General features: G+C 40.9%; 2 protein-coding genes, 1 long non-coding RNA gene and 1 other non-coding gene across 5 annotated transcripts; 1 reads left to right on the plus strand and 3 right to left on the minus strand.

The window, feature by feature from the left end:
* Positions 1–1178: 1178 nt before the first annotated feature.
* LOC117526047 (fibrinogen-like protein 1) lies at positions 1179–9144 on the minus strand. Of its 2 annotated transcripts, none has more exons than XM_034188036.1 (7): positions 9032–9144; positions 8101–8272; positions 7846–8005; positions 7575–7672; positions 3930–4018; positions 1447–1649; positions 1179–1358 (listed from the first exon to the last, which is right to left on the minus strand). In XM_034188036.1, exons 1-7 carry the CDS (start codon positions 9119–9121, stop codon positions 1214–1216), a joined length of 957 nt encoding a protein of 318 aa, XP_034043927.1. In that variant the 5' UTR covers positions 9122–9144; the 3' UTR covers positions 1179–1213. The 2 variants fall into 2 exon arrangements, with proteins under 2 accessions (XP_034043927.1, XP_034043928.1); XM_034188037.1 differs by having other exon boundaries at positions 1217–1358; positions 1436–1649.
* On the plus strand, positions 7555–16511 carry LOC117526048. Its single transcript, XR_004565201.1, has 3 exons — positions 7555–7674; positions 8660–8661; positions 16461–16511. It is a non-coding gene; the product is annotated as an uncharacterized LOC117526048 (long non-coding RNA).
* Positions 10042–10134, minus strand: trnar-ucu. The gene is made up of 2 exons: positions 10098–10134; positions 10042–10077 (listed from the first exon to the last, which is right to left on the minus strand). It is a non-coding gene; the product is annotated as a tRNA-Arg (tRNA).
* On the minus strand, positions 16206–26249 carry LOC117526045 (protein PAT1 homolog 1-like). The gene is made up of 11 exons (XM_034188033.1): positions 26015–26249; positions 20684–20828; positions 19975–20092; positions 19779–19876; positions 19534–19593; positions 19294–19439; positions 18996–19155; positions 18169–18294; positions 17926–18017; positions 16852–17001; positions 16206–16678 (listed from the first exon to the last, which is right to left on the minus strand). Exons 1-11 carry the CDS (start codon positions 26131–26133, stop codon positions 16657–16659), a joined length of 1236 nt encoding a protein of 411 aa, XP_034043924.1. The 5' UTR covers positions 26134–26249; the 3' UTR covers positions 16206–16656.

Here is a 26249-nt window from a genome sequence, read left to right on the forward strand (position 1 = left end):
GTCACCCCTTTGAGTCTGGTCTGCTTGAGATTTCTTCCTCAAATCACCAGAGGGAGTTTTTCCTTACCACTGTCACCTGTGTGCTTGCTCTTGGGGGTTGGTAAGGTTAGACCTTACTTGTGTGAAGCACCTTGAGGCAACTTTGTTGTGATTTCATGCTATATAAATGAAATAAATAATACCTAAATGGTGAATGGTATAGTTTTCTTAAACCCCTTGAGTTAACATTTACACTGCAAGCACATCTTGACTGGTTCAGCGTTATTGTGCTGGTGTTCAGAGGCAATGTTACAAAAGCTGTCACTGTCTAAATACTTACAGGTCTGACTACATTTAAGTTGAGGCTTAAATGTTTTACTTACTGAGTCAGCTTCTTCAGGCTAAACCTATCCTTCCTTTTATACCAGGAACATTACAGTCAGTGTAATCCTCTGTGGTTCTCTGTGCCAGAACACCACCAGCTCCTGTTTAGGTATCAGTAAACATACCTTAATTTCTATTATGAAAATTGCACTTTTAAACTTGTTTGGCTGGTCCTGTAAGTTGTTCAAGAAATAATTCATTATAAATTTAATGGCCACAAGATGCCACAACTGCAACAGAAGATGACAGCTAGGCTAAGGTAAGGTTAACTGTGTGTCATTTAAAAAAAAAAAGTTTATTTACATTTGAGGTAAACACATGCATGTTTAACTCTGCATTGATCCAGTCCATGCATACAGGCACTTCTGACAGTTGTCTGTTCAGTGGCAACAAGAAGCAGTTTATGCTGACTTCTGTGCCTCTGACAATCCGTACCTGGTAGCGTCTGCTTGGTAACAGTTTTTGAGTAATGAAACCTTTGGAAATCTAAATTTATATAATCAACCAGGAAAACAGATTTTACTACTGGATTTTCTGGAGTCTTTATGAGAATAAATGGAAAATCCAGTTTTACACCAGCAAAAAAGATTTTAAAACTTAATCCTGCCAGCTTTAATGTTTGATAGTAGCACATGCTGCTGGGCTGCACCATCTGGTCTGGATTTATCTTCATTCTTACAGTAGACAGTTTTACTCCCGATTTAAAAAAAAAAAAAAAAAAATCTGCAAAAGTTGCTCAGCTCCACTAGTGTGTTTATTTGACACGTTTAGCCTAGAGGTGATGTTCAGTGGCACCACCTGCTCTGAGTGGAGCCCACCTATCTTCATCATGGAGGTGACGAGCAGAGGGCTAGGCGTCAGCAGCTCGCATCATCATGACAACAGACTTGATTGAGTACCACCAGCCGTGCCAGGTGTACCACACCACTCCGTCACTGGTCATCGCCTGGTATGGTCCGTTGTAGTAATGACCATTCAGGTTCCCTGCATCACACCTGTGATTAGTGAGAGAGGAGACAAACATCACCAGGTGATGGACCTAACCTGCTGGAAGTTCCTGTACGATCTCCACCTGAACATCACCTGCTGAACCACCAGCCCGACTTGCTGTGTCTGATGCACCTGGCAACGTTTTCACTGGGGTGGTCATAGGTGCTGAATTTGACTCCGGTGGACCCCGAGCCTGGGCTGGTCCATTTCCTCCGCACAGAAGGGGGCCTGTGAGCTGCAGCCAGTGTGTCCCCCGCGTTACCAGAGTAAGCACCCAAATGTAACTGGTACTGGTCCTTGGGAGTGGCAAAAACATTTTCTGGCTTATTTCAATACAATTAAAATTTTGACTGCTTTATATCATCATAAACAAATAGAAAGGTGCTTTAAAGACAAACCAAAGTTCAAAATGCCAGCTCTTGAAATGTAGTAAAGTTTGAACATTTATAATGGCAGCACTTGATCCAGATGGTGAACCGACATTTTCCCCATTTGATTTAAACCAAGCTAAGGTTTTCTTCTCATGGGAAAGGAAACCAACAGCTTTGTCAGAAGGAGGCGCTCTGAGTGACTTATCGTTTCTTAATGCAAACCCCTGTTTCATCGAATCTGCAGAATTCCTTATCCACAAACTACATTTTGTCAGACCTCTAGTGAGTGTAGGTGTTTGGGTTTGATGGAGAGCAGAAAACAGACAAAAGAAAAATGTCTCCTGTCTTCTTCCCTCAACAGGAATCCCAAAACACACAGACCATCAGCCACATCTGTGCAGATTCCAGACATCTGCAAACCACAAATGTCCAGGGATCTGGTTTACACACTGCACATTCACGTGCATGAGGTCTGGCCCCACTGAATACAGCAGCTTTTTAAAAACACCACTATAAAGAAAGCCCCAAAAAAACCACAACACTGTGTAAAAGTCTTCAGCACCTTCAGTGTTTCTGTGAAACTTTTCTTTTCCCTTTCTTGGTAAAATACCAAATTTGAAATGCCTTATGAACAAACACTAAAAACAGAAATGTTGCAGGAAGTTGAACACCAGCACATGCTACCACACATGATGAAAGTTTGTCTACTTTATGAAAGTAGTACACACAAATCTAAAGTGCCAAGGGCCCTGTGGGTTACTGGCTCAATTAAAGCAAATGGCAAAATGGCCATTTTTGGCATAAAAATGGCCACCATTTCCAAATGGTGGCCATTTGGGTATTTGGAAAACTGGGTCCAAATACCCAAATTGGCTGTTTTTGGAATAAAAATGGCCATTTCCAAATGAACAAATCTATGAATATACATTTTTGATGTGAAATGTGTCAAGGGCCCATATTACACCCTTGCCAAATTAGAGGAAAAAAAAAAAGCCTTTTGGAGAAAACTGCAAATCTGCAATTTTGATTTTTACACAGGAACATTGTTAATGAACTGTATTACGCCCTTGCCAAATTAGAAAAAAAAAAAAAAAAACACAAAGGATGCCATGCCACGTCATAGGGTTAGTGGCCGGTAAACCCCCCCCACTGATCTTATCTAAAATAAACAGGAGAGGGAACTCTGAATATTTTCCAAGTTTACTCATCACTGGGCAATTCCACAAAGACAAACAATAACAATCTTACAAAACTAATCACCTTGAAGTTTAAAAAAATAAAGCTCACAATACAATTTGATATTTATGAGCTTTAATGTGCATCATGAATTCGTGTTGACACCGAAGATTTTTTTGCCCAGTTCTGCACATATGATCCATCATAAACAACAGCTGTACGCGCATCAACAAATGTTAACATGGAGCAAAGTTTGTAAAATATTTCCCAATAAAAAGATACAAATCAAAACAGAACATAACATCAAACTGTGTTTTCTCCCTCTATCAGTTCATTTTGCCTGAATATGAAAAGGCTTCCAGGTGAAACGTCACAACTTATGGGCTGAGTGTCTCGTAAATACAACCACACGTTTGTTTATAAGAACAGGGCAGAAATAGGACTTTGTGCTGTTTAACTGGACAGTTAAAAAGTGGGCGTGAGCTATGACAATTTCACATTAACTTCTGAAATAATCCTGATGCTTAAATTATTTACACTCAATCTGAAATGAGCTCTAACAGACTGTTACGTCAACAAAAATAAACCTATAACCAGACTGACACAAAACTAATGTATCATGTTTACAATGTATCGTGTACAAAATACATACTTTTTTGGGGGGAGGTGATGGTCTAGTGGTTAAGGTGTTGGGCTTGAGTCCAGAAGATCATGGGTATGGCAGCACCCTGACATCGGGGTGAATGTGAAGCATAATTGTAAAGCGCTTTGAGCGTCTGATGCAGATGGAAAAAGCGCTATATAAATGCAGCCCATTTACCATTTTGCCTTTTTTTTTTTATTTTTTTAAAGGGAGGTATATTTGTAACCTTCTAGTTTCGTTAATTAATTGGGGAAAAATAAAAAAATATATTTTTGATGCACTGATGGTTATAATCAGACATTTGGTGTTTGAAACTTTTGCACAGTACTGCATAAAGAGATTATTAAAGTTTTTAATTTCTTTCTGCAGTATTCCTGCATAATTACCTGTTCCGCGTCTACTTTAAACTTCTTGTATTCTGCATAGCGCTGGTCACCTTCAAAGTCTTCCATGTCGATCCGGAGGTCGTAGTTTCCTACAAGACACTTGCATTGAACAGCAACGAAGAACTGAAATGGCCGCGACATACAAGCAGTTACAACACTAACCAAGAAACACACTGAGCATAGACCTGCAAGGTCACACAAGAAACATGGTTGACAAAGCCTGTGCTGATCCTCAGACCTCACCAAGTGTGAACTGAAAGCCTAGTATAATGTGTTGCAGTTTTGTTTTTCCTCGATTTTTGTGCTTCTACAATGGACTCTAGTTCAACACTTTTCTTTGGTCTACTTTCATCCTGGTTATTATTTCCCACTTTGTTGTTTTATAACCTACAAACAAAGCCTACAAATGTAACTAGTGCATCAGGCTCCAGATTGGGTAGTGTTCATAACATAGGTAGCTGACATTTTTTGAAGGGTGGTAATAAATTAAGCAAAGTTTCTAAAATGATTTTAACTGAAAGTGCAAAAAATTAAAATAAGAACATTTTGTGAATAACTATTTATTATTTGGCACATTTAGTTGATGTCATGTTTTACAACTGGCAACGTTGAGATTTTTCTTTTGATTTACGACAGAGGCCACTTTGCTTTTAATATATAGATGTTTACCGCCCTCTGCTGGAATGGCGTGTGAGTCAAGAATTTAATTATCGATGTCCATTGTTCACTGTTGTTAGCTAATATCCCTAATTCCCCTAATTATGCTGCATTTACACATAGGCAGGACGCGTTACGAATGTCATATTTGCTTCATTCTTGGCACATTCCTGACATTCTTAACGCAACTTAACGCATCTGAATAGGTTTCTTAATAGTGCGTGTTGGTGAGTGATTTTCATGGAGCATGTTGTTGGCTTTCAAAAAACCTTCCATGAATGTCACGCACCAACCTCATGTCGTGGAGGTCGCAACTGAGCGTGTTGATCCGTCTTGATTAGTGGTGATCCTTAATAGAGCATGTCAGTGTTCTTCTCTGACGTGCGCACAATTAAACCCTACTGCACCGCATTCAGTTCCATTGCTGCAGTATCGCGTTCCAATTCTCCTCAGCACACTCCTGCAGGTGTTCCACCTGCTGCTGCTGTTCCTGATGTTTGGGAAAATGAGCGACATCTGGCTCCCTCAGTCTCCTCCTCCTCTTTGCGCCACTCCATGGCACAGAGCCCAACTAAGCATGCCGTCACAAAGTTCTTCTGCTGTGGATTAATCTACATTTTGAGAAGCAAACTGGAGCGATCTGAACGGTTCAGCAGCTGATGGTAGGATGAATATGGGTATGTGTGTGCATGGAGACAATTCGCCTCATTCACAATATGACAGAACGTAACAATGCGTGGCACATTATTCCTGGCCGTGTGTAATGGTTCCTGATAATTTCCCAGCAACACGTGCCATTAATCGTAACAGGTTGCAGCAGTTCCTGAGGACACCTGACACCTCTGCCTCAAATCATCACATTCGTCATCAGCGGAATGTATGGAATGTATACTTCATGGCATTCGTGACTTGTCGTTATGTGTAAATGCAGCATTAGTCCTATCAACTTTCGGTTTTGGCGGCGTTCATCCTTGACACAAAATACATAAGCAATCCAAATGGCAAATGTCAGCTCTCCCCAGTTTGTCCATGATCGAAGTTATACACATGCATGCACATGGAGGCCACTTGGCTTTTAATAAATAGATACAGTGCCTGTTAGCAGAAGGAAAACACAAACATTGATTGGCCGGTCAAAAGGATAATAGTTGTAGTAACCATCAAAAACAGACTTAGTGTGCTTTTAAAGCGAAAGAGAGTAGCTACCCTTCTGAAATGTGCTGCTATACTGCTGGTGAGCTAGCCAGCACTGCCTAGCGTGCCGATTTTAGCTCCATCAGTGTGTCAGTGTCTTTAAGGGTAAAAGATGAAAATCAGCCTAAATGAAAAGTGAGATACAAACAGGCAACAGTGGCCTTACTGACCATTTGATAGGCCTGTCTGTATTTATTCCATTATGGCAATTTTGCATGTAAAAAAAAAAAACCTTCAACGTGGCCTAAAATATGGGGTTGACTTGTCCTCATCTTTTTCCATAAGAATCTTAAATTTCAGAGTAAGCAGTAATGTTTAGGGATTAATTTATGGAAATTTTGTAAACCCACTTAACTCACTGACACAAGTTATCCTGTGCTTGCACGTAGAGCTGGGTATCAATTCAAATTTCAAGAATCAATTTGATTCTCCTAAGTTCTCCTGCAGCAGAACGCAGATATTAGAAAAGTTATCCTGCAACGGGTGAAGATCTCCTACGTTCTCCTGTAGCAGGAGAACGCAGATATTAGAATAGTTATCCTGCAGCGGGTGAAGATCTCCTAGGTTCTCCTGCAGCAGGAGAACGCAGATATTAGAAAAGTTATCTTGCAGCGGGTGAAGATCTCCTAAGTTCTCCTGGAGCAGGACAACGCAGATATTAGAAAAGTTATCCTGCAGCGGGTGAAGATCTCCTAAGTTCTCCTGGAGCAGGACAACGCAGATATTAGAAAAGTTATCCTGCAGTGGGTTAAGATCTCCTAATTTCTCCTGCAGCAGGAGAACGCGGCTATTAGAAAAGTTATCCTGCAGCGGGTGAAGATCTCCTAAGTTCTCCTGCAGCAGGAGAATATGGCTCCCACACTCCACACTACAGAATCTTTGTGTGTTGTTCCACGGAAATGGCACGTCATGAGGAACAGAAAAAAAAAAAAAAAAAAAGACTGTGCAACTTAAACAGCGGACGATTTTCTTTTCTTGCCCGCAACAATAGTCCCAGCAGTCATAAGATCTTTAAATAGCTAATACACACCCTCGGAAACAGCGCAACGGCCCAAATGCAGCGTAATTTTTTCAGACATGCTGTTATAACGCTGGCAAGAAGCGCATATAATCGGGTGTCCCAAAAAAAAAAAAATGCAACATTTTATCAGCAAAGAAAATGGTGAAAGCATATGTCTAGGAAATAAATTTATGGCTGGACAGAAAGCTGAAAGGTTGAGTTTTTCATACCAATGTCAATACTGGCCCTGCATTTTGTCAGTCGCTGCACCTGTTTGACACTCTTGGTCTGGTGCCAAAACTCAATAATTTTGTTTGTTGTAGTATGGTTAATCTTGGCATTTTTCTGAGTCTTGCCTGGCATCAAAATAAACTTCAGGGTCTCTGCAAGTAAAAAAGAAACATAAGTGATTAAGTTTGTAGCATTTAAGAGTCAAACTGAGTGTTTTAAATGTTGTATATTTTTGGGACACACTATAATATATATATATATATATATATATATATATGTATATATATATATATTATAGTGTGTCCCAAAAAATATACATATATATATATATATATATATATATTATATATATATATATATATATATATATATATATTATATATATATATATGCGCACTTCTAGTATTAGTATTTTTGAAAAAAAAATCAATCTTAGGATGTATGAATTAAAATGAAAATCGATTTAAAATTGGCGAATCGATCTTTTCATCCCAGCACTGCTTACTGTCGGAAATAAATAAACAAACACACACACACACACACACACGCACGCACGCACGCACCTTGTGAGGTGATATGGTGTAAAGGTTCATTCCCGAGCCAGAATTCTCCATGAGGAGAGTGGAGGTCTCCAAACCCATGTTTATACTCCACCCACGCTCTGTAGACACACACACGCTCTGTAGACACACATTTCTGAACACAAATTATCTTCACACTGAACATCACAGTGCAGAATGAAGCTCTGTATTGAGATTATTTGAAACAGAGTTTTTCATTCCTGCGTCAAAAGTTTGATTTGACTAAACTGATTAAATTTATCTTCAAAAAGACCTGTCAAAACTCTCTCTGCCATTTCTCCTCCTCTGGAAGACTGTCCACCCTCCTCCACTGTTCATGTCACAATAGACGCTCAGCGCGGTGGGAAAGCCATCCGGTCGAACCACGTACAGCCCGCTGGCCACGTTACCATCTGCGAACACGTCTGAACAGTCTGCGCAGATACACACACACAAACCCTACACGTATACACGGCATGTAGACAAACATGAAATGACGACAGCCACAGCATTAAAAACCTGCAGGCACCTCTGTAGTGGTTCGCAGACCCCAGAAGCGAGGTGGGAATGTTCTCCAGTTGCTGAGCCTGGCTGTTGTGGAGCTCTTGGATGTAACGATGCTGGCTGTTAATCACATCTATCAGACCCTGGATCTCTGTTTCCAGACGGACTACCGTCTCCTGACACGATGGCTCCGTGGCCTGGACAAAAACAAAGAAAACTGGAGGGTTACCCTCTGATTTAAAAGCCATATGTAACTTACAGTATCTTCAAAGGCATCTTACAGAAGAAAAATATGCTACAACTGCACCAAAAACCTAAAAGATACAAAACACAACTTTAAAGTCCATCATGACAGAAATTCATTTTTGGAAATATTGGTGCAAAGAGGTACAGATGCTTTAGGCAACTAAAATTTGGATTAAAATGTGATTTATGTTGTTTTTTTCATAATATTTCACCAGAAAATCAAATGTGAAATGTTTAGTCACATGACTAAGAAAAAAAAAATGAGATGAAATTACCATACTGACAAATTACAAACCTAATAATCCACGTATAAAAAAACAAGACTAATTTATTTGGAGATGTACTTAATAACAAAACAATGATATACTGTACATTGCTTGAATAAACGGGAGGCATTATGTTTTAAAGGCTAAAAAGTGTCAAAATTTGTGATGTCTCCATCTAGTGGTCACCTAGAGTAGCTACAAGTCTTTGCGGGCAAAGACCACACCAGTTTTTTTTTTGTTTGTTTGTTTTTAAGCTGTTACATAACACATTAATTTGTTTCATAAATAAAAACATTTGTTTATTAAACCAAAACTTAAAAAAACAAAAGTTTTACTTTTTTAACACGTCAAGTCTCACACCTGAACTTATTAAAACATTCCTCGAGGCCAAAACTCTGACAAACGAAATAAACCAAAACGCCTTTCTCAGACGTAAACTCTTACCGTCGATGACGCAACAAAATAAATAAAAACAATAAACATAAGGAGCAGCAACAAAATGCTAACGCAATGAATGCGTGAAACAACTCTCATCCCTTCACCTCACTGCTGCCAACGCCTCAGTAAGGAAAGTCGCTATTGGCTGTCCTAAAAGTCGCTAACTGACGCCATTACCTAATTTGCATAATGTATCATGTGCATGTGCAGTAATTGTTGTTGACGCTGTAGAAGAGGAATAATGTTGTGGGAGGGGCCAAAAACTAAGTAAAATCCGCCCTAATTATGTTTTAGAACTATAAATAGAACTTAACTTCTAGTTATTAGTATTATTTTATTTTATTTAGCTTTAGTTTTCTTAAGTATGGTATCTTGAGTGCGGTGATTTATTTTAGACAGAAAAATAAAACTTCGTATCTGTGAAATATCGTGGCACACACGCAGTTGGGAACGATTTCTGAATACAATTTTATGTGGCGAAAAATAAACATTCTGTTACAAAGACGGAGGCGGGAACCAGACTGTCTTCCGTCTGTGTGAGCCAATCAGTGCTCAGCACAAAGAGCTGTCATCCAATGAAATTTAGTAACTCGCCGCTGGTCGCTCTTGTCCTGTGGTTGTCCTAACGGGGTGGGAGGGAGGAGCCCAGTCCCACGGAAACCCACGCTGCTCATTGAGGAAAGTTGCTTGCTTTTACGTCAAAGTCTCAAATAATACCAGGAAACGTCACTAGATTTGTCGCTAATCGCTTTTCTGGAAAAATAAAAAGTCGCTGGACTTTCACCTCTTCCTCACCGCTGTGTTCACTGCCGGAGATTTTGTGATCTGTCTCCATCTAGTGGTCGGTTACGGAGGGGCTACAAATCTTTCACGGGGGTGACGCACTAAAAAATTATATGAAAACAGAGAACAGAGCGATGTAATATAAGAGAATCATACAGATCCATAGTTAAACATTGTATGTGCTTGGAATTTGTCCACTTGGCATTCAAGATAGATTAGGAATTTAAAAAATACGACTCCGGTGGGACTCGAACCCACAACCTTTGAATCACTTCTGAAGCGTTTACACTAGAAGTCCAATGCGCTATCCATTGCGCCACGGAGCCACTTGTTGAATATCAGTATAGTACTGTATACAACGTTGGTACGTTGTATTGTTTTAATTATTTTATTATTTCATTATTTTGTATCGCAGTGTCGTTAGCTGGAAATAACATGATAAAGCAGACTGTATGACACTGAGACTCACGAACAAACATTTACAAAAATTATCTCGCTTCCCCGAGCCTCGCCTGTGTTGCCAGATTGCGCGAGTTCCCGTCAGTGTTGCCAGATTAAGTTAATTTCCGACCACTTGTACTGATTGAGAGACAGATCGATTCAATATCAACAAATGTATTACTCAAGGTGTCGCGGATCACAAAAATCATAGTTGGAATCAGATCACAGCTTTAAATCACGGATCGGATCGTTTTTCAGATCACGAAGGGCAGGAGCAGTGTGAAGTTGGCACCGGATTTGATATTCAATATTCAACACCGGTGTCGTAGACCGGACGGTCCGCCCCTAAAAATCAGTCCGCCTTTTGCATCTGCGCATGTGTCATTTTGGACCACAGCAGCCCGCCTGAGATGGCGTCTCTTCACCCAAAGCAATCAAATGGATTAATGTGATTCCATCAGATGATAAAGGTAAAACCTCTTATATCATTCTAAAGTCAGTTGTAAGCAGAAACTAGGCCGTTTTAAGCAGAAATGAGGTGAAATTCCGCGATGCTTTGAAATGTCCGATGCGCAGTGAACGCATCAGCTAGCAGCTTGATTAGCCGCGGCACTCTGGTTGCTTCCGCTGCCTTTTTTGATTAAATAATGCTGAATTTATGTGGAAATGATTGTTGTACAAAAGCTTCAGATATCTGTCGCTGAGATAGATGATGACTGGAGTGCAGTTTTGAGCAGAAAGAAATGAGGTGTTAATCTTTGAACCGCATCACCGGGGGGACCACTTTTTAGGGGGATAAAAATTGTAAGCTGTAATTTATGTCGGTAGCATGGCCCAAGCAGAGGGTCACCCCTTTGAGTCTGGTCTGCTTGAGGTTTCTTCCTCAGAGGGAGTTTTTCCTTACCACTGCTGCTCTGGGGTTAGTAAGGTTAGACCTTACTTGTGCGAAGCACCTTGAGGCAAGTCTGGCGCTGTATAAATTAAAATAAATTGAAATTGGGACCATTCTGTCAGTGACACCGGGTTCGATATTCGATTCTCAAATATGGAGCTAGCTCTTGTCAGATTGTACTTTTAGAACATACTCCAGTGTGCCATCACACTACTGCCCTGCAACAATACATCCGACTTCCAATTCCAAGATCATGGATGGATGGCAGAGGGGCAATTTAGCTGTGTAACAAATCCAATACGCCCAACAATAAATTCAATGGCCAAGAAACCATTCACTGTTCGACCCTAGAGAAGATGGCTCTCCAACCATCCATCCAAGATGGTTAAAACCAGATAATGTCTTGGGTGGAACAGCAGTAATTTAGCATGCAACAATAAAACAACAACGGAAACCCCCTCCCATTACAGAAAATCACTGTATCCCAAACTATGTCAATGGCCAAGAAACCATCTACTGTTCCACCACAGATATAGCTCTCCAACCACCCATCCAAGATGGTTAAAACCAGATGGTGTCTTGGGTGGAACAGCAGCAATTTAGAGTGCAACAACAAGGCAACGACAACCCCCTCCCATTACAAGAAATCCCAGAATGTCAAACAAGGTCAATGGCCTTGTCAAATAACATTTTGAATGGGACTTTGTGTGGAGTCTGATTTGATTGGACAGTTTTAAAGTGGGCGGGTAACACAAATGTTTTGGCCACTCCTTCAGACATTTTAGTTCCCAAACTAAAATACTGGATCATGGAAATAATGATTTTTGTCAACTAAAACATAAGTCTGTTGGTACTTTGATTCAGAGTCTTGATGAATGTAGATTCTGTGTGTTGGTCATACAATTAAAAGCAATTATTCATGAATGGTCTAGTTTGTCTGTCAATAACAATTAGTGGAACAATTATGTAACAATGCAAATGTTTGATATTTTTAAGTTGCAAATACATTGGAAGATTAGTATAAAATCGAATGGTGGTTGGAATAATTTAACTGTGCACTTTTGATTCACATTCAGTCTTAGACATTTCATATGAATACTTATTTCTGATAAAAAACATTGAGGTATTCCCCACGTTGTTAATCGACCAAACAGTCCCCTCTAAAAATTGGTCCTCCTTGCACTGCGCATGCATCTGAGACTCTCTCTCCACCCAAAGCGATCAAAGGGAATAATGTGATTATTAACCATCAGATGACAAATTAAAACCTCTTAAATCATGCTAAAGTCAGTTTTAAGCAGAAGCGAGGCCGTTTTAAGCAGAAACAAGGCGATAATCGATGAATCGCTACTGACACTGTAGGCACAGCAGCATGTCAGACTCAGACGTGCTGCTGTGGTGCTCTGTTCGGTCCCCCATCTTTTATGATGAAATAATACTGACTTTATGTGGAAATGATTGTTGTACAAAAACTTAAGATATCTGTTGCTGAGATAGATGATGACTGGAGTGCAGTTTTAAGCAGAAACAAGGTCGGTGAATCGCTGGTGATGCTCAGAAATGATGTGGCTAACACTCCGAAATGAAGCATGCGCAATGAAGGCAGAGCAGACCGATTTTTTTGGGGGGGGGGGGGTCGGTGCCACCCGGTGCCATCTCCATATTCGAATATTGAATATCACACCTGGTACCAACTTCACACTAATGGCGGGATAGGGTATATAACATTGCGTTCCATTTGTAAAAATAACTGAAAATGAAAACGTGCCCAATCCTTAATATTTAAAACTGCAATTTGTTTAAAGTACAATATGAACAGTACTAGTGAATTAAAAATAGCCTTTTTAAAAAAGTCATTAAAAGTAACTAAAAACAAAGCAGACCGACTTCATATAGCATCAAATTCTTTTGGGAAAAAAAAAGGCAACATTGTCTGGTGAGAAGGCAATAAATTAATCATTTTATTTCTCTACCACTTTCAAGATAAACGTTATTGGACAAAAGTCTTGTGACTAATTGCTCAGATGAGGATTGCAGGGCACACATTCAGTGACCCGATATAGACAAGATCACTGTGCACAATTAATCATAATCTTCCTATTTCTGAGTTTTTCTTAATCGTTACCTTGCTGACAAATACCTGTTGTTTCAGTTTCTAGCAGTGGACAAGGCGGCAGAGGCTTTCTGCTTTTAACAGGCTCTGTAAAACACCCCCCCCCCCCCCCAAAAAAAAAAAAAACATTTTTTGAAAGCTATGCAATCATGTAACAATAAATGCAGCTTTTTTCTCTGCTCAGTTAAAATCACTGATGTTTGTATCATTTACAATGCATCACGAAAGTATTCACAGCACTTCACTTTCCCACATTTTGTAGTCTTATTCCAAAATGGATGAAATTCATTTTTATCCTCTCAAAATTCTACACACAATACCCTATAATGACAATGTGAAAAAACATTTGAAGTTTTTGCAAATAAATGAATGTACTCGTATATGTAAATCACATGTACCGTGGTATTCACAGCCTTTGCCATGAAGCTCAAAATGGAGAAGGTGCCTCCTGTTTCCACTGATCATCCTTGAGATGTTTCTACAGCTTGGAGTGCTTCTAGGAAAAATTTGGTTAATTGGACATGAACTGGAAATGCGCACATCTGCCTACATATAAGGTCCCACAGTTAACAGTGCATGTCAGAGCACAAACCAAGCATGAAGTCTGTAGACCTCTGAGATAGGATTGTCTCAAGGCACAAATCTGAAGAAGGCTACAGAAACATTTCTGCTGCTTTGAAGGTCCCAATGAGAACAATAGCCTCCGTCATCCATAACTGGAAGAAGTTCAGATCCACCATGACTCTTAAAACGAGCGAACAGGGAGAAAGGCCTTAGTGAGGGAGGTGACCAAGAACCCAATGGTCACTCTGTCAGAGCTCTAGCATTCCTCTGTGGAGAGAGAACCTTCCAGAAAGACAACCATCTCTGCAGAAATCCATCGGTCAGGCCTGTTTGGTAGAGCAGCCAGATGGAAGTCACTCCTTAATAAAAGGCACTTGGCAGCCTGTCTGGAGTTTGTCAAAAGGCACTTGAAGGACTTTCAGACAGACCATGAGAAACAAAATTTCTGGTCTGATGAGACAAACATTGAACTCTTTGGTGTGAATGTCAGCCATCATGTTTGGAGGAAACCAGGCACCATCCCTACAGAGAAGCATGGTGGTGGCAGCATCATGCTGTGGGGATGTTTTTCAGTGGGAGGAACTGGGAGACTAGTCAGGATTGAAGGAAAGATGAATGCAGCAATGTAGAGATATCCTGGATGAAAACCTGCTCCAGAGCGCTCCTGACCTCAGCCTGGGGCGATGGTTCATCTTTCAGCAGGACAATAACCCTCAGCACACAGCCAAGATATGAAAGGAGTGGCTTCAGGACAACTCTGTGAATGTGCTTGAGTGGCCCAGTCAGAGTCCAGACCTGAATCAGATTGAACATCTCTGAAGAGATCTGAAAATGTTTGTGGACTGACACTCCCCATCCAACCTGATGGAGCCTGAGAGGTGCTGCACAGAGGAATGGGCAAAACTACCCAAAGATAGGGGCACCAAGCTTGTGGCATCATATTCAAGACTTGAGGCTGTAACTGCTGCCAAAGGTGCATCAACAAAGTACTGAGCAAAGCATGTGAAAACATATGTACGTGATTTTTTTGGTTTGATTTTTAATAAATTTGAAAAAAAAAAATTATTTGGGGTGTTATGAGAACTTTTGAGGGTGGGGATCAATTTTTGTTTAAGGCTGTAACACAAAATGTGAAAAAGTGCTGTGAATGCTTTCCAGATGAACTGTACACAGTTGACTTCAACAACAAGTCAACATAAATCTTTTGTTCTCACATTATTTAATTATTATTAAAACCTAGGGTGTACCCCACCTCACACCCCTTTTTTGACTGCTGGGAGAGGCTCCAGCCCCCTGCAAGCCTTCAGTAAGCAGGGATAGAAAATAAATGAATGAATAAGTTCATATGCATGCCAAACCATCGTCCCTACCGATTAACTATGAAGATACTACACTAATTATTTTAAAGCATGAACTTTAACAGAATTTTGAGTACCTAAACACTCCGAATTGTGGGAAAGGCCACCCCACACGAAATGACAAATGTCAAAGAAATTCAGTCTGAAATCTGATTTTTGTAAGTTGCATTTACACTTTGGGTCATTTTTTAAAATAACCAAACACAATTCATTAGTTTATTCTATGAAATATAAATTCCCATAAAATCACAGTTTTCCAGCTGGTTTGGGAATTTCTGAGGAACTGTTAAGAGTACTTGGCCAAGGATCTGAGCTGCTTGTTCTGCTGTCACTGACCTGGGTAACGGAAAGAAAGACTTTAACCAAATGTAAAATGTTTGACCCATTATAATCGACACATTTGAAATGCAATTTCTGTTCAAAGCCAGGATTCAAATAATGAAAAATACTACATACATATGGCGGAAATAAATGAGTCACACTTTTTATTTAATAGTCAAAATGCATGCAAATGGTAATTTGAGTCTAACTGGTTCTACAGTTAATCTCGGGGGTTTCAAGTGAACAATAATGCAAAGACACCATATTACAGTGTATTACCTCTCCACAAGTTCATATGCTATTATTAATCTATTGTGGAGAATCGATGGTGACGTCTCAGTTGTTGTGGTGGTTTATTGTTTTTTGTGATGAATGCTTGGACATGGTGCAAATGTTAGGGCTGAGGTCAAAATCAACCAAATCATGACTGAGCACATCTTTCACATGAAGTCCAGGATTTCCTACAGACCTTATTCCATTTTTACAAACACCATGTAGTACTTACTGACTGACAGATTCACCATTTATCCTGTTTACATCCCGCCCACCAATTTGAGCTTCAATGACAAGGTTTTGAGGTTGTGATCCAGAACAGCTCAGTCTGTCATCTTGTCTTCCTATGATATTCCAAGGATGGATCTCATAGACCTCGTGCAGAGCTGTGATTCCCGTGGATGATATGCAGGCCAAAGCTCACAGACGCACACATTGTATATAATAGAAATACTTTTTAATTTGAAAGTTCATCACAGGCATTATCGTAAACAAGATATTTAAAAATGCAGATTTCATTTCTCATCTCTTACACTGTAACACTTGTGCACGCGTGCGCACGCACACCCACGCAACAAAAAAAACCCCCCCAAAAAACAAAGTGACTAGATTCTGCTGGATTAAAATGACCCACCATGGATTTACCTCCATGCATGCACGCACAGAGACACACACCATTCACTCTGACAGGCACACACACACACACACACACACACACACACACACACACACACACACACACACACACACACACACACACACACACACACACACACACACACACACACACACACACACACACACACACACACACACACACACACACAAAGAACGGTCTGCATCGAGTGGAGAGGTGAGGGAGGTCCTGCTGAGTCTGGAGGAAGTTCTACCTGTTTAAAGCAGAGATCCTAAACAAAAAGAAACAAAACCCCCAGACAGCTGTTAGTTTTTACGCTGTAACGAGAGTGTATTTAAAATTGTTTCTGAGAAGCTGCCGATTAGTTCAGGCTTACAAATCAAGTAACAAAAGTAACCGCTCGCTTACAGCGACACGTCACTTTGCAATGAGGGTGCTACTTACTGTAGCTTGTCTTGCAACAGCTCCAACCTCTGCCGATCAACATAACGTGAAAAAAGGGAGAGCAGGTTGGGAGGAGTGAAGAGGGGAGAAGCAAGGGATGAGGAGGGAACACTTAGCAAGTCCCTCGTCACCGAAAACACCAACTCGGTCCTGGACAGGGAGGAATGATATGGGACGAGAGGGAAACACCAAAGTTTGAAAAACAAAGGGTAAAATTTAGAAAGAACACAAGTGTGAAGGGCATGAGATGATGGACAGTAAATGGAGAAACAGCATTAGGTCATGGTTGTATCTCATGGAAGCACAACATTTTGGTCCTCTTTATTTTGTTGTAGTTTAGTCTCATAAATAAGATGCAATATGTACATTGGCCCAAAGTACAAAATTGTTTGTTTTATTTACAATCATCTAAAAACCATGACATAATCTTGTAATCACAGATAAGACCTTTACGTGTCACACCAAATACCCCTGAAAGGCGTGTGCTCCACTTCACAATAGGTGTACAATAATTTATAAATGCTAATGCCATATATCACAATTCTTTATAGTTCATTATAGTCTATAATGAAGTCCACAAAGCAGCTGCTGTTGTCCTCAAGCAGCTTTATTTCAACAATGGAGCCATGTTACATTGGCTGCTCAAGCTGCACCAGGGGAGATTTATGAAGAGAGCAGCAGAATCACACAACGTCGTGCATTTCTAACATCCAAATTTGATTGGGAAAAGGTTCTGCAGCCAGAAACATTTCTATAACAGGGAGTGTTGTTTCTGACCACTGAAATAGTAATACAATTTTTAAAGTCTTAAAATATCTAGTCACTTTCTGTTTCCCTTCACAGGAATCTCTGAGGACCTCTGGGGCATTTACATGTCTGAAAATGTACAGCATTATGCAAGTGGTAAGTATGCAAGGAACTCCCACTTGTAAAGAATGTGGACATGATGACCCAGGGTGAGACACCCATTTGCACAGATTATTGCACCACATTAATGCTCTACTGCTTTCTGCAATAAAAACTAGAAAAAAGTGTATCTGGTATCTTAGCAGTTGGTTGATTGAGGACGCTCACCATCGATTGTCATCCATGAGCTGACAATTTGGGTCGGAGCTCTGCATCCTCTCTCCTTCACTCAGGATCAAATACAGCAGCGTCACACCAAACTACGAACAGGAGAGGGCGCAATTTGTTTACACAGGACAAAATTTAGCATTGCAGAAAAATTAGTGTTGCTGCTTCATTCATTCATGTTTCTTCATTTGTTTTCCTTCCAGGTGCAACAAGCAGGTACTTCAGTAAATCCCTCTAGTCTACCTTGTTGTGTAGGACCATGGTCAGTTGACCTTCATGACCCTGAAGGTCCTGCAGCAAGTCTGTGAGGGCGGCGCTTGACAATGACTGGATAACGGCAGAAACGGGCTCCACTAACCAGCCCAGCACCTGAACAGGAAAGCAGACAGCGGCTGAAGGTGGTTACAAACAGCAGTTATACCAAGTAACTATCAGATTTCAACCCCTTCATAAATTAAATCATTAATAAAGTGACTAAACTGTGCAAAATTACCAATTATTAACAGAGTAAACCAAGATATTCCTGTATATGTAACATTACATATGCTGTTAGCATCAATACACTCATTTTTTTCTATAATGTAGTTGGTGTTGCTGAAATCAAACTGTGTGATGTAAGGCATGAAATATACTGAGGTGACCGCCCCCCCTTTCAATTTCTTAAACATTTTCTGTTATTATCTCTGCTGGGTAAAAATGGCCGACTTATGTGTCTTCTTGCACACCAAAGCCTGTATTTCTTATTTTTCTACCCTGAAGCTGACTGGTGAGTTAAAAGCTAAACAGTGCCATATGCATCATCTCTCCCATCACCACTACTGAAGCCTCTGACTCTCAAAGAGCTGCCATCGGTGTGTTGTTGGCTTTCCTCACTTATACTGAATACAGCTATCTCAAGATTGCTTAGCCACAGTGACAATACATTATTTCCCCTCGTTTTATTGATGATGGCCATAATGGAATATGGATATAACATCATAAACTAAATGAATTCTCTCCTTCTGTGACTGCCAAAATATATTTTGCTGTTCAAATCATCATTTCATCCAGCAGTGTGTCATCGCATTCACCTGGTCCTGTTTGTCCTTCTTGGCCAAGGCGGGAAGGTTGCGAGCAATTGCCATGACAACTGCGGTAGCCTGGGGCGTGGGCAGGAAGGGGAGGAGTCTGGCGATGAGTCGCTTGCCCTTCCTCACCGACATGATCATCACACACTGCTCATCACTCACTCTTACCAGAGGAAGGAAAAATTTTGTACACATTAATTGTTCTGTTCTCTCATCCGTCTGTCAGTGTAAGGGTTTAGTTACTCCTCCTCACACAGAGTTGGTTCAGGATTAATGACCGTAACTACTTCCTCCCCTTTACCTGTCATCCCACTCCTTCTCCTTTAAAGAGCTGCACAGCTGCATGGTGTTAGTTTTGTGTTGCTCCAGCAAAGTCTCCCGCTCCTCTTCTGGTGCGTGAACAAAACGTTTCTCAAAGTCTTGTACCTCCAACAGCAAACTGTACATCTTAAGACCAAGAGGGACATAAAAAAGATTCTAAGTTCCACAAACCCCCCCCCCCCCATTTGGAAGGTTCTGAAAACAGTCCTTTTCTTTCTACCTCCTCCACAGTGTAGAGAATCTGCCTCCTCTTATTCCACACCTGCTTCTCTCTCTTCTCCTGAAAGCAGAATGACAGAAAACACGGTCAGATGATCTGCTGAACAGGACGGGTCTCTGGGCAGGAAAATTTAAGATTCAAGCCTGTCTCACACTTTGTGCCTCTCCTAAAAACTGAAGTTTAAAGTTCTCTTTCAGAGCACAATGATGATTACTTAATGAAAAAAAAAGAAGAGACAAACAGACCTCATCGTCTGTGCGAGTCGTCACCACAGCATCAATCATCTTGCGGGGGTTGTTGACACTAGAAACAGTCAGCTTCCCGAGAGAGCCTGCAAACTGAACTGTCGACAAACACGTCAAAGTTTAATAGATGGTTCCACTGTTGTATACGATCGTCTGTTCTGGCGTGCAGTTAATATTTGGAGGAGTCGGCCTGTACCCGGTCTGTAGGTGTGCTCCACCTTGGCGACCTGTGGAGTGATGAGTTTGGTGGTGTGTTCTTTCTTGTTGCTGTCTCGCTCCCTTTCCTGTCGTTTCTCCATCTTTTCATAGTAGTTCTACATTTACATCAGTGATCCAGAACAATGCAACAAACAAAATCAGACTGTCGGTAAGCAAAGCAGTAAAAATAAATATTAATTATGACTACATATTAAAAACAGGTGTCACAACACTGAGTAAAATGACATTTTGAGAGTAGCATACCAGAATTAAAATTCAATATGTATGATGGAAGATGATTTTTATTAATTTAATTCGCTTATAATGCGCCAAATCACAGCAAAAACCGTGTCAAGGCGCCTTACATAAAACAAGTCAACATAAAATTGAACAAATAATTAAAAATGAATTAAAAAAATTCCAATACATAAATAAAAACAGAAGTAAAAGAATAAAACAAATAAAAAAAACTATCCATAAGAAAGAGAATAAAAATAGGCTTTGAGTCTTGACTTAAAAATGTCCACGGACTCAGACTGCCTCACGATCGCAGGAAGACTGTTCCACAGGGTGGGTGCACGATAGGAAAAGGCTCTTTGACCTGCTGACTTCTTCTTCACCGTGGGAACACAGAGAAGTCCCGCATCCTGCGACTGCAAAGCCCGGGCCGGCACGTAGAGTTCGTATTCTCTGCTGTAAAAACTAACCTGATAGTAGTAGTCATCCAAGTAGGGGTCAGTACTCTGAAGCTGCATCATCTGGATCTTGGTTACCCATTCCTTCTCCTTCTGCGTCATCAGGTTGCTGTAAGGATCTCTGCTGCGCCGGTCTCCTCCCATCCGACCACGGTCCCTACACGGATGTAAAAGATGTAGGCATTAACATCAAGGTACACTTTTTTCTCTGTCTACAAATCCCAATATTTGTGAGATAAGGAGCAGTACAACCATTAGTTATCTGAACATCGACAGTTCAAAGCATGAGGTCAAAGAAAATATTTGATTCTGACTTCAAAGTGCAGAGTTTTGGCTTTGACGTGATGAACGTCCAAATCAGGTAAAGTGTGTAGTACCTGGAGCACCTCTTGCACGTGGGCCTCTATTTCTAGAGGTTACTGGGTGACAATCATAAGTTAACTGGTCACTTTTATTAACCGCTGCAAATTCTTTGCAGTAACAGACTACCTTCTCAAGTCTTGAATCAGTAGACACCATGAATACTTCATTACGATACCAGCGCACACAGGGTTCTAGCTAGGATACAATTTTAGCGTAGTGGTAATGTCAAGGGAGCGAAACGACGGGGGGGTGTGTGTGTGTGTGTGGGGGGGAGCTTGTGAAAATTCAAGGTAAAAATTGGCCATTCTAGCGGTACCCAAAGGAGAAAAGCCAGGTACGACAGCTCAAGTCCCTTCATCATGTCCAGGCTGGGGAAGATGTTGAGTGGGCAATCTCATTCTGGGTTTGTCAGTACATGGCCCTCAGTGAGGCAGTCGGAGTCTGTGTACATTTTTAAGTCAAGACTTAAAACCTATTTTATTCTCTTTCTTATGAGTAGTTTTTATGAGTGAGGCACCTTGAGACGGCTTTTGTTGTAATTTGGCGCTTTATAAGCTGATTAAGTTGAAATTGAACAACATTTTATTGAGTCTTAAAGGAAATAAATATGAAATTGGTTACTGGATCCTTAAACTCTGGACATAATAAACTCTACATGGTGGATCCTTGATCTCTGGACATAAACAGAAATAAAATCTGTTAGTTTTTGTCAAAAGCATTTCCCTTCAGACATTATTATTGGCATGAATGTATTTACATACCTATGAGCTGCAGCTCTTGCAGATGTGCTGCAGGTCAGGTTTATAAAGAATGCAAGACGTCTCATTTTGGGAGGAAAAAATGTTAGTCAATTGTAGTTTATTGTCTGTACTGCAACGTTTGTAAGAGGTGTCATTTTATTTAAAGCGGGAATTCGTTTTGATGTTATTAATTCCGAGCGGACTCTGTCTCAGCAGAGAGCTGCGCAGCGTTTAAAGCTGTGACAACGGACCGGAGGACGATTCTCGTTTCTCAACTGCAACAAGACAAGAGTCCCAGTTAGTGAATTTAATACACACAAAAGTCACTCATGATATTTTAATGGCTTTGAGAGGGGTTAAGAAGTGGACTTACCGCTTCTGAAGAGCAGCGAATCAAAGAGCCATTGAATTGAAGCATTGCTTCAATTCACGCTTCAAACTGGAGTCACACTGCAGAAACAGCTGATTACAGACACTGTACTGAAAATCGTAACGGTCCAAAATTATAGCGTAACGGGCCGCAACGCAAGTTTGCGCTAGCTAGAACCCTGACATATTTATATGATAATGATCTTAGTGGTCTACTTGACATAAAATCAAACCGTAATTCACAACTCTGCATGGCTGTTGATAATTGGTTTGTTGTCTCGACAAGATCCTAATCAGCTGCAGACTAACAAGCAGACAAAACTACAATAAAAAAAAGCACATTACAAAGAAACGGCAGTATTTCTATAGTATTTACATCAAACCAAAGTATTTTGCTGTAGGTGTAACTACTGTTCAAATTATTATTTTAATGGGTGTCAAGTTCCCATTTTAGTTTTACTCCATAACTCCTCCCACACATGTACATAAAATTATTTTCTGCCAGATGCACACTGATTGCTTTCCAGCTTCATGTGTGCTGTCACACGTACGGACAGCAAAAATACATATAACAGCTGAAAGACAAAAACAGGGACAAATGGAAATTACTAAAAGTCTGAAGACTCTCGCAGAGTGTGAGCCATGACAGAGGTTAAAAAAGGGAATCACTGTCAGTCAGGTCCACAAGTCAAATGTTCTTCACAATGGTGAAAGATTTCTGGGTCACCTTACGATCACGGGGCAAGAAATAAGAGCTTTTGAGTGCAACTTCACTCCCAGAGCCTCTGAGAAGAGCAAAGAGCGAGCGCATAATAGTGCAGCAGCTAAGAGAATATTTAGAGCAAAATCGTGCAAATGGTGATACAAGCACCAAAGTTGGCACAAATACTCCTTAAACCAGTGATTTTCAACCTTTTTTGAGCGGCGGCACCCTTTTTATATTTACAAAATCCTGCGGCACACCACCAACCAAAATAATATAATTCTATTACCTCTGGTTTTGCGCAAAACCCAATTATCGCAATAGAAAATCAATACAGAAAACACTGCATTTCAAAAATCCTCAAGCATTTTGCGCTATGATCTCAAGTGTTTTTTTAGACGTGTCAACACTTTTATTCACAATAATCTGCCACTCTAATATTCACGGCGCGCAGAGGCTGCCTTCAGCGAACCCAGTTGTGAGTGAGAAGGCCCAAGTCTGACCACGGTGACATCAACGAAGGTCAGCCCGCCTTCCCCGCACACCTCCACAGCCAATGCGGTTTCTCCTTCCCCAGAGGAGCCATGCTCCGTGAGCAGCTGTGATTCACGCTGTAGTCAGCAACCCGTAACCATGGAGACGCACAACGCTATGTGCGCAAGTATATACAAAACCACCATGTACGTATGTAAACTTATGCAAGTCAATTTGACTTTATCGACACTTCAAAAATATGGCTTTAATTATGCAAAATTCTGTAATGGAGAAATTGTAGCTCTTCACCCAGTTTTGTTTTGGTTTGAGACCACGTTCATTTCACTGTGTGGGATCAGCATCGTGGTCCCTGCATCCAGTCGTCTCCTGCGGTCGACTGCTCTCTGGCGGGTGCAGCACCTGTCCACTTCACCTGTTGGGAGCAGCCACTGCGCTGGAGAGGCCCATAAACACCCCGGGACTGTCACTCGGGAGCGGCTGTAACCAGCTCGCCCGGACCAAGACCCGTAATCTGGGCCTCCCGAACCATCACCCGTGTGTAAATGTTAAATTCGTTTGCTATGACCCGCTAAGAGGCAGTAATTTTTGTCTGTTATTGTTACATAAAAGGCCTGTTCTGGTGTAAATTGTGGTTGTTAATTGTAAGTATTTTAACAAATATTAAATCTTGTGAAACGCTTCCCAGATACTTCCTTTGTTGTATTTCGTTTGGTATTCACCTTATTCAGCCCCGCCCACTTTTACAGCAGAGGCATTTCCGTTTTGGATTAGGACTTCCGGTGAGCGGTGTTTCAATACAGAAAAACGGAAGATATTACATGGATAGAAACAAAAACCTTTTTGAAAAACTCAAAGGGATCGACTCTGGCTCACCCACGGGTCATAACAGAGTGGGAAGATGACATGAAAAAGTGGCCCTCGATTATTTTTAACTACTTTGTGTTGTCACTCAGCATGGACAGTTTTGCTATGAGGAACTACGAGCTTCGTGCCGCACAGCGCCGCTGAAGCTCATAAAAAGCACAATCAAGTTAAAATACTACCCGACAAGTAATATCACCGTAATGCCAACATTACGTAACGTTAATATACGTATGGTGTTATTTCACGCTGTTGTATCAAACATCAGAAAATGATTAAATAAGATAGCAGCTAATGCTACAAACACAGCTTACCCGTTTGTCTCACAAGCATCCCCCGTAGCATTATTGTCCAATAATTTCTCTGGGTAAAGATCCAGTGGTGTGGGTTTTTTCTCCATAAAATGAAAAGGACAGACAGGGGCGTCTGGGTGGATTTTTCAAATTCAGCGCCTTTATCCAGCACCGGAGATTCTCATATTTCAATGGAGGAGGGAGCAAGTTACATGCTGGACCACAGCACTCAGATCTCTACGTTCCATGTTCAAAACATCATTCTGAAAGTGATACTTTCCTCTTCTTCCAGTTGTTGTGGCACCTACAAACTTAACAATTAATGCTGCTCATGTTTGGACACTTCTAGCGTACTATGTTCCCACAGAAATAATAATTGACAGAGCGGCAAACCGGAAGTTGCTTGCCAAAATGGAGCCGCCCACCCTGACTTCCATTTGCTAAATAGTCCAGCGCTTTGCTGCCATCTACTGGAATAAAAGAGCATTGCATCATCTGCCACACTATTACAGCACATACACCCGATAATGGTGATATTTGATAATTGCCCACGGCACCCCGGCTGAGAATCACTGCCTTAAAACATTGCTCTTTTTGGGTCAAATGAAGAATTACACAGGGGTCAAAATTAAAAATGCTCAAATCATTTTGAGAACTACACCCCATTATTTGTCTGATTGTAAAGATTCCTCTATGACTGAATGATCAGGAGTTATGGGGTAAAAACACCAAAAATGGTGACAAAGGTCAGTGTCGGTTTGTACAGGGGTCAAAAGTTAAAGCTGCTCCAATTTTGGTAAAAAAATGATGCAAACGATGGACAGTCAGTTTTTTCAAGAGTAATGTCTGAGTATTTGTGCCAACTTTGGTGCTTGTATCACCATTTGCACGATGGTTTTAGTTATATACTGAAACAAGCCTTCAGATGATAAAAGGAGTGACTGTGAGAGAAGAATCAGACCAGCTCCCTGCTCGCACAAAGCTCTTTTTTTTTTAAAGTGACATCAAGAGTTGTGGTCTGCAGGTTTTCACAGCACCCTCAGACTGTGCCACGTGACTCCACTAATCCTCTATTTGTGGCATTAATGAAACCAGCTGGAGGAGTCTTTGGTTGCAATGAAATTCTGCACACTTTTCCACCTTTAAAAGGATATGGATTACAACTACCAAATTAACACTACATCTATTTTTGCATGTACCGTAGGAAACTGAATTTGATTTATGGTTTAACATTCTTGGGTGATACCAATGGTACTGCAAACAGCTTAAGGCCTATTCAGGTACTGAAGCCTGACCACTCAAAAACTGTTTTCAAATGGTATTGGCTTAGTCATCAGCCTCAGTATTCTAGTTTTCTGCTTTAATTTGGACTTTTTTTTTTTTTGGTAATTTAGTGTTAAACTCTGAACGACAACTATGTAATCGACTCCTAGCCCATTTGAAAACCTCCCACACTGTTTTTGTTCAACTTGTAGGTCATCTACTTTCTCCTGTTAAGGTGTTAGAAATGCAGTCTTACCCCGCTCGGCTCTGCATGCGCTGCGTGAGTATGCGTCGGTGCTGAGGGTGAAGGTGGGTAGTGTTATGATGTACAGTTGGCATGTGGTTGTGGGGGCCATGAGGAAGTGGAGGGCCCATTCGATGACTGTGCGGAGGAGGCGGGCCACTGAAAAAAGGCCTGAAACCTCCACCACCTGGTAACAAAGGAGGTGCTGGACCACCACGGGGAAAACCTGCCACCTAGGTACACCAAC

The sequence above is a fragment of the Thalassophryne amazonica genome, chromosome 15 (genome assembly GCF_902500255.1).
Source record: "Thalassophryne amazonica chromosome 15, fThaAma1.1, whole genome shotgun sequence".
In the NCBI taxonomy this organism is placed as follows: domain Eukaryota; kingdom Metazoa; phylum Chordata; class Actinopteri; order Batrachoidiformes; family Batrachoididae; genus Thalassophryne; species Thalassophryne amazonica.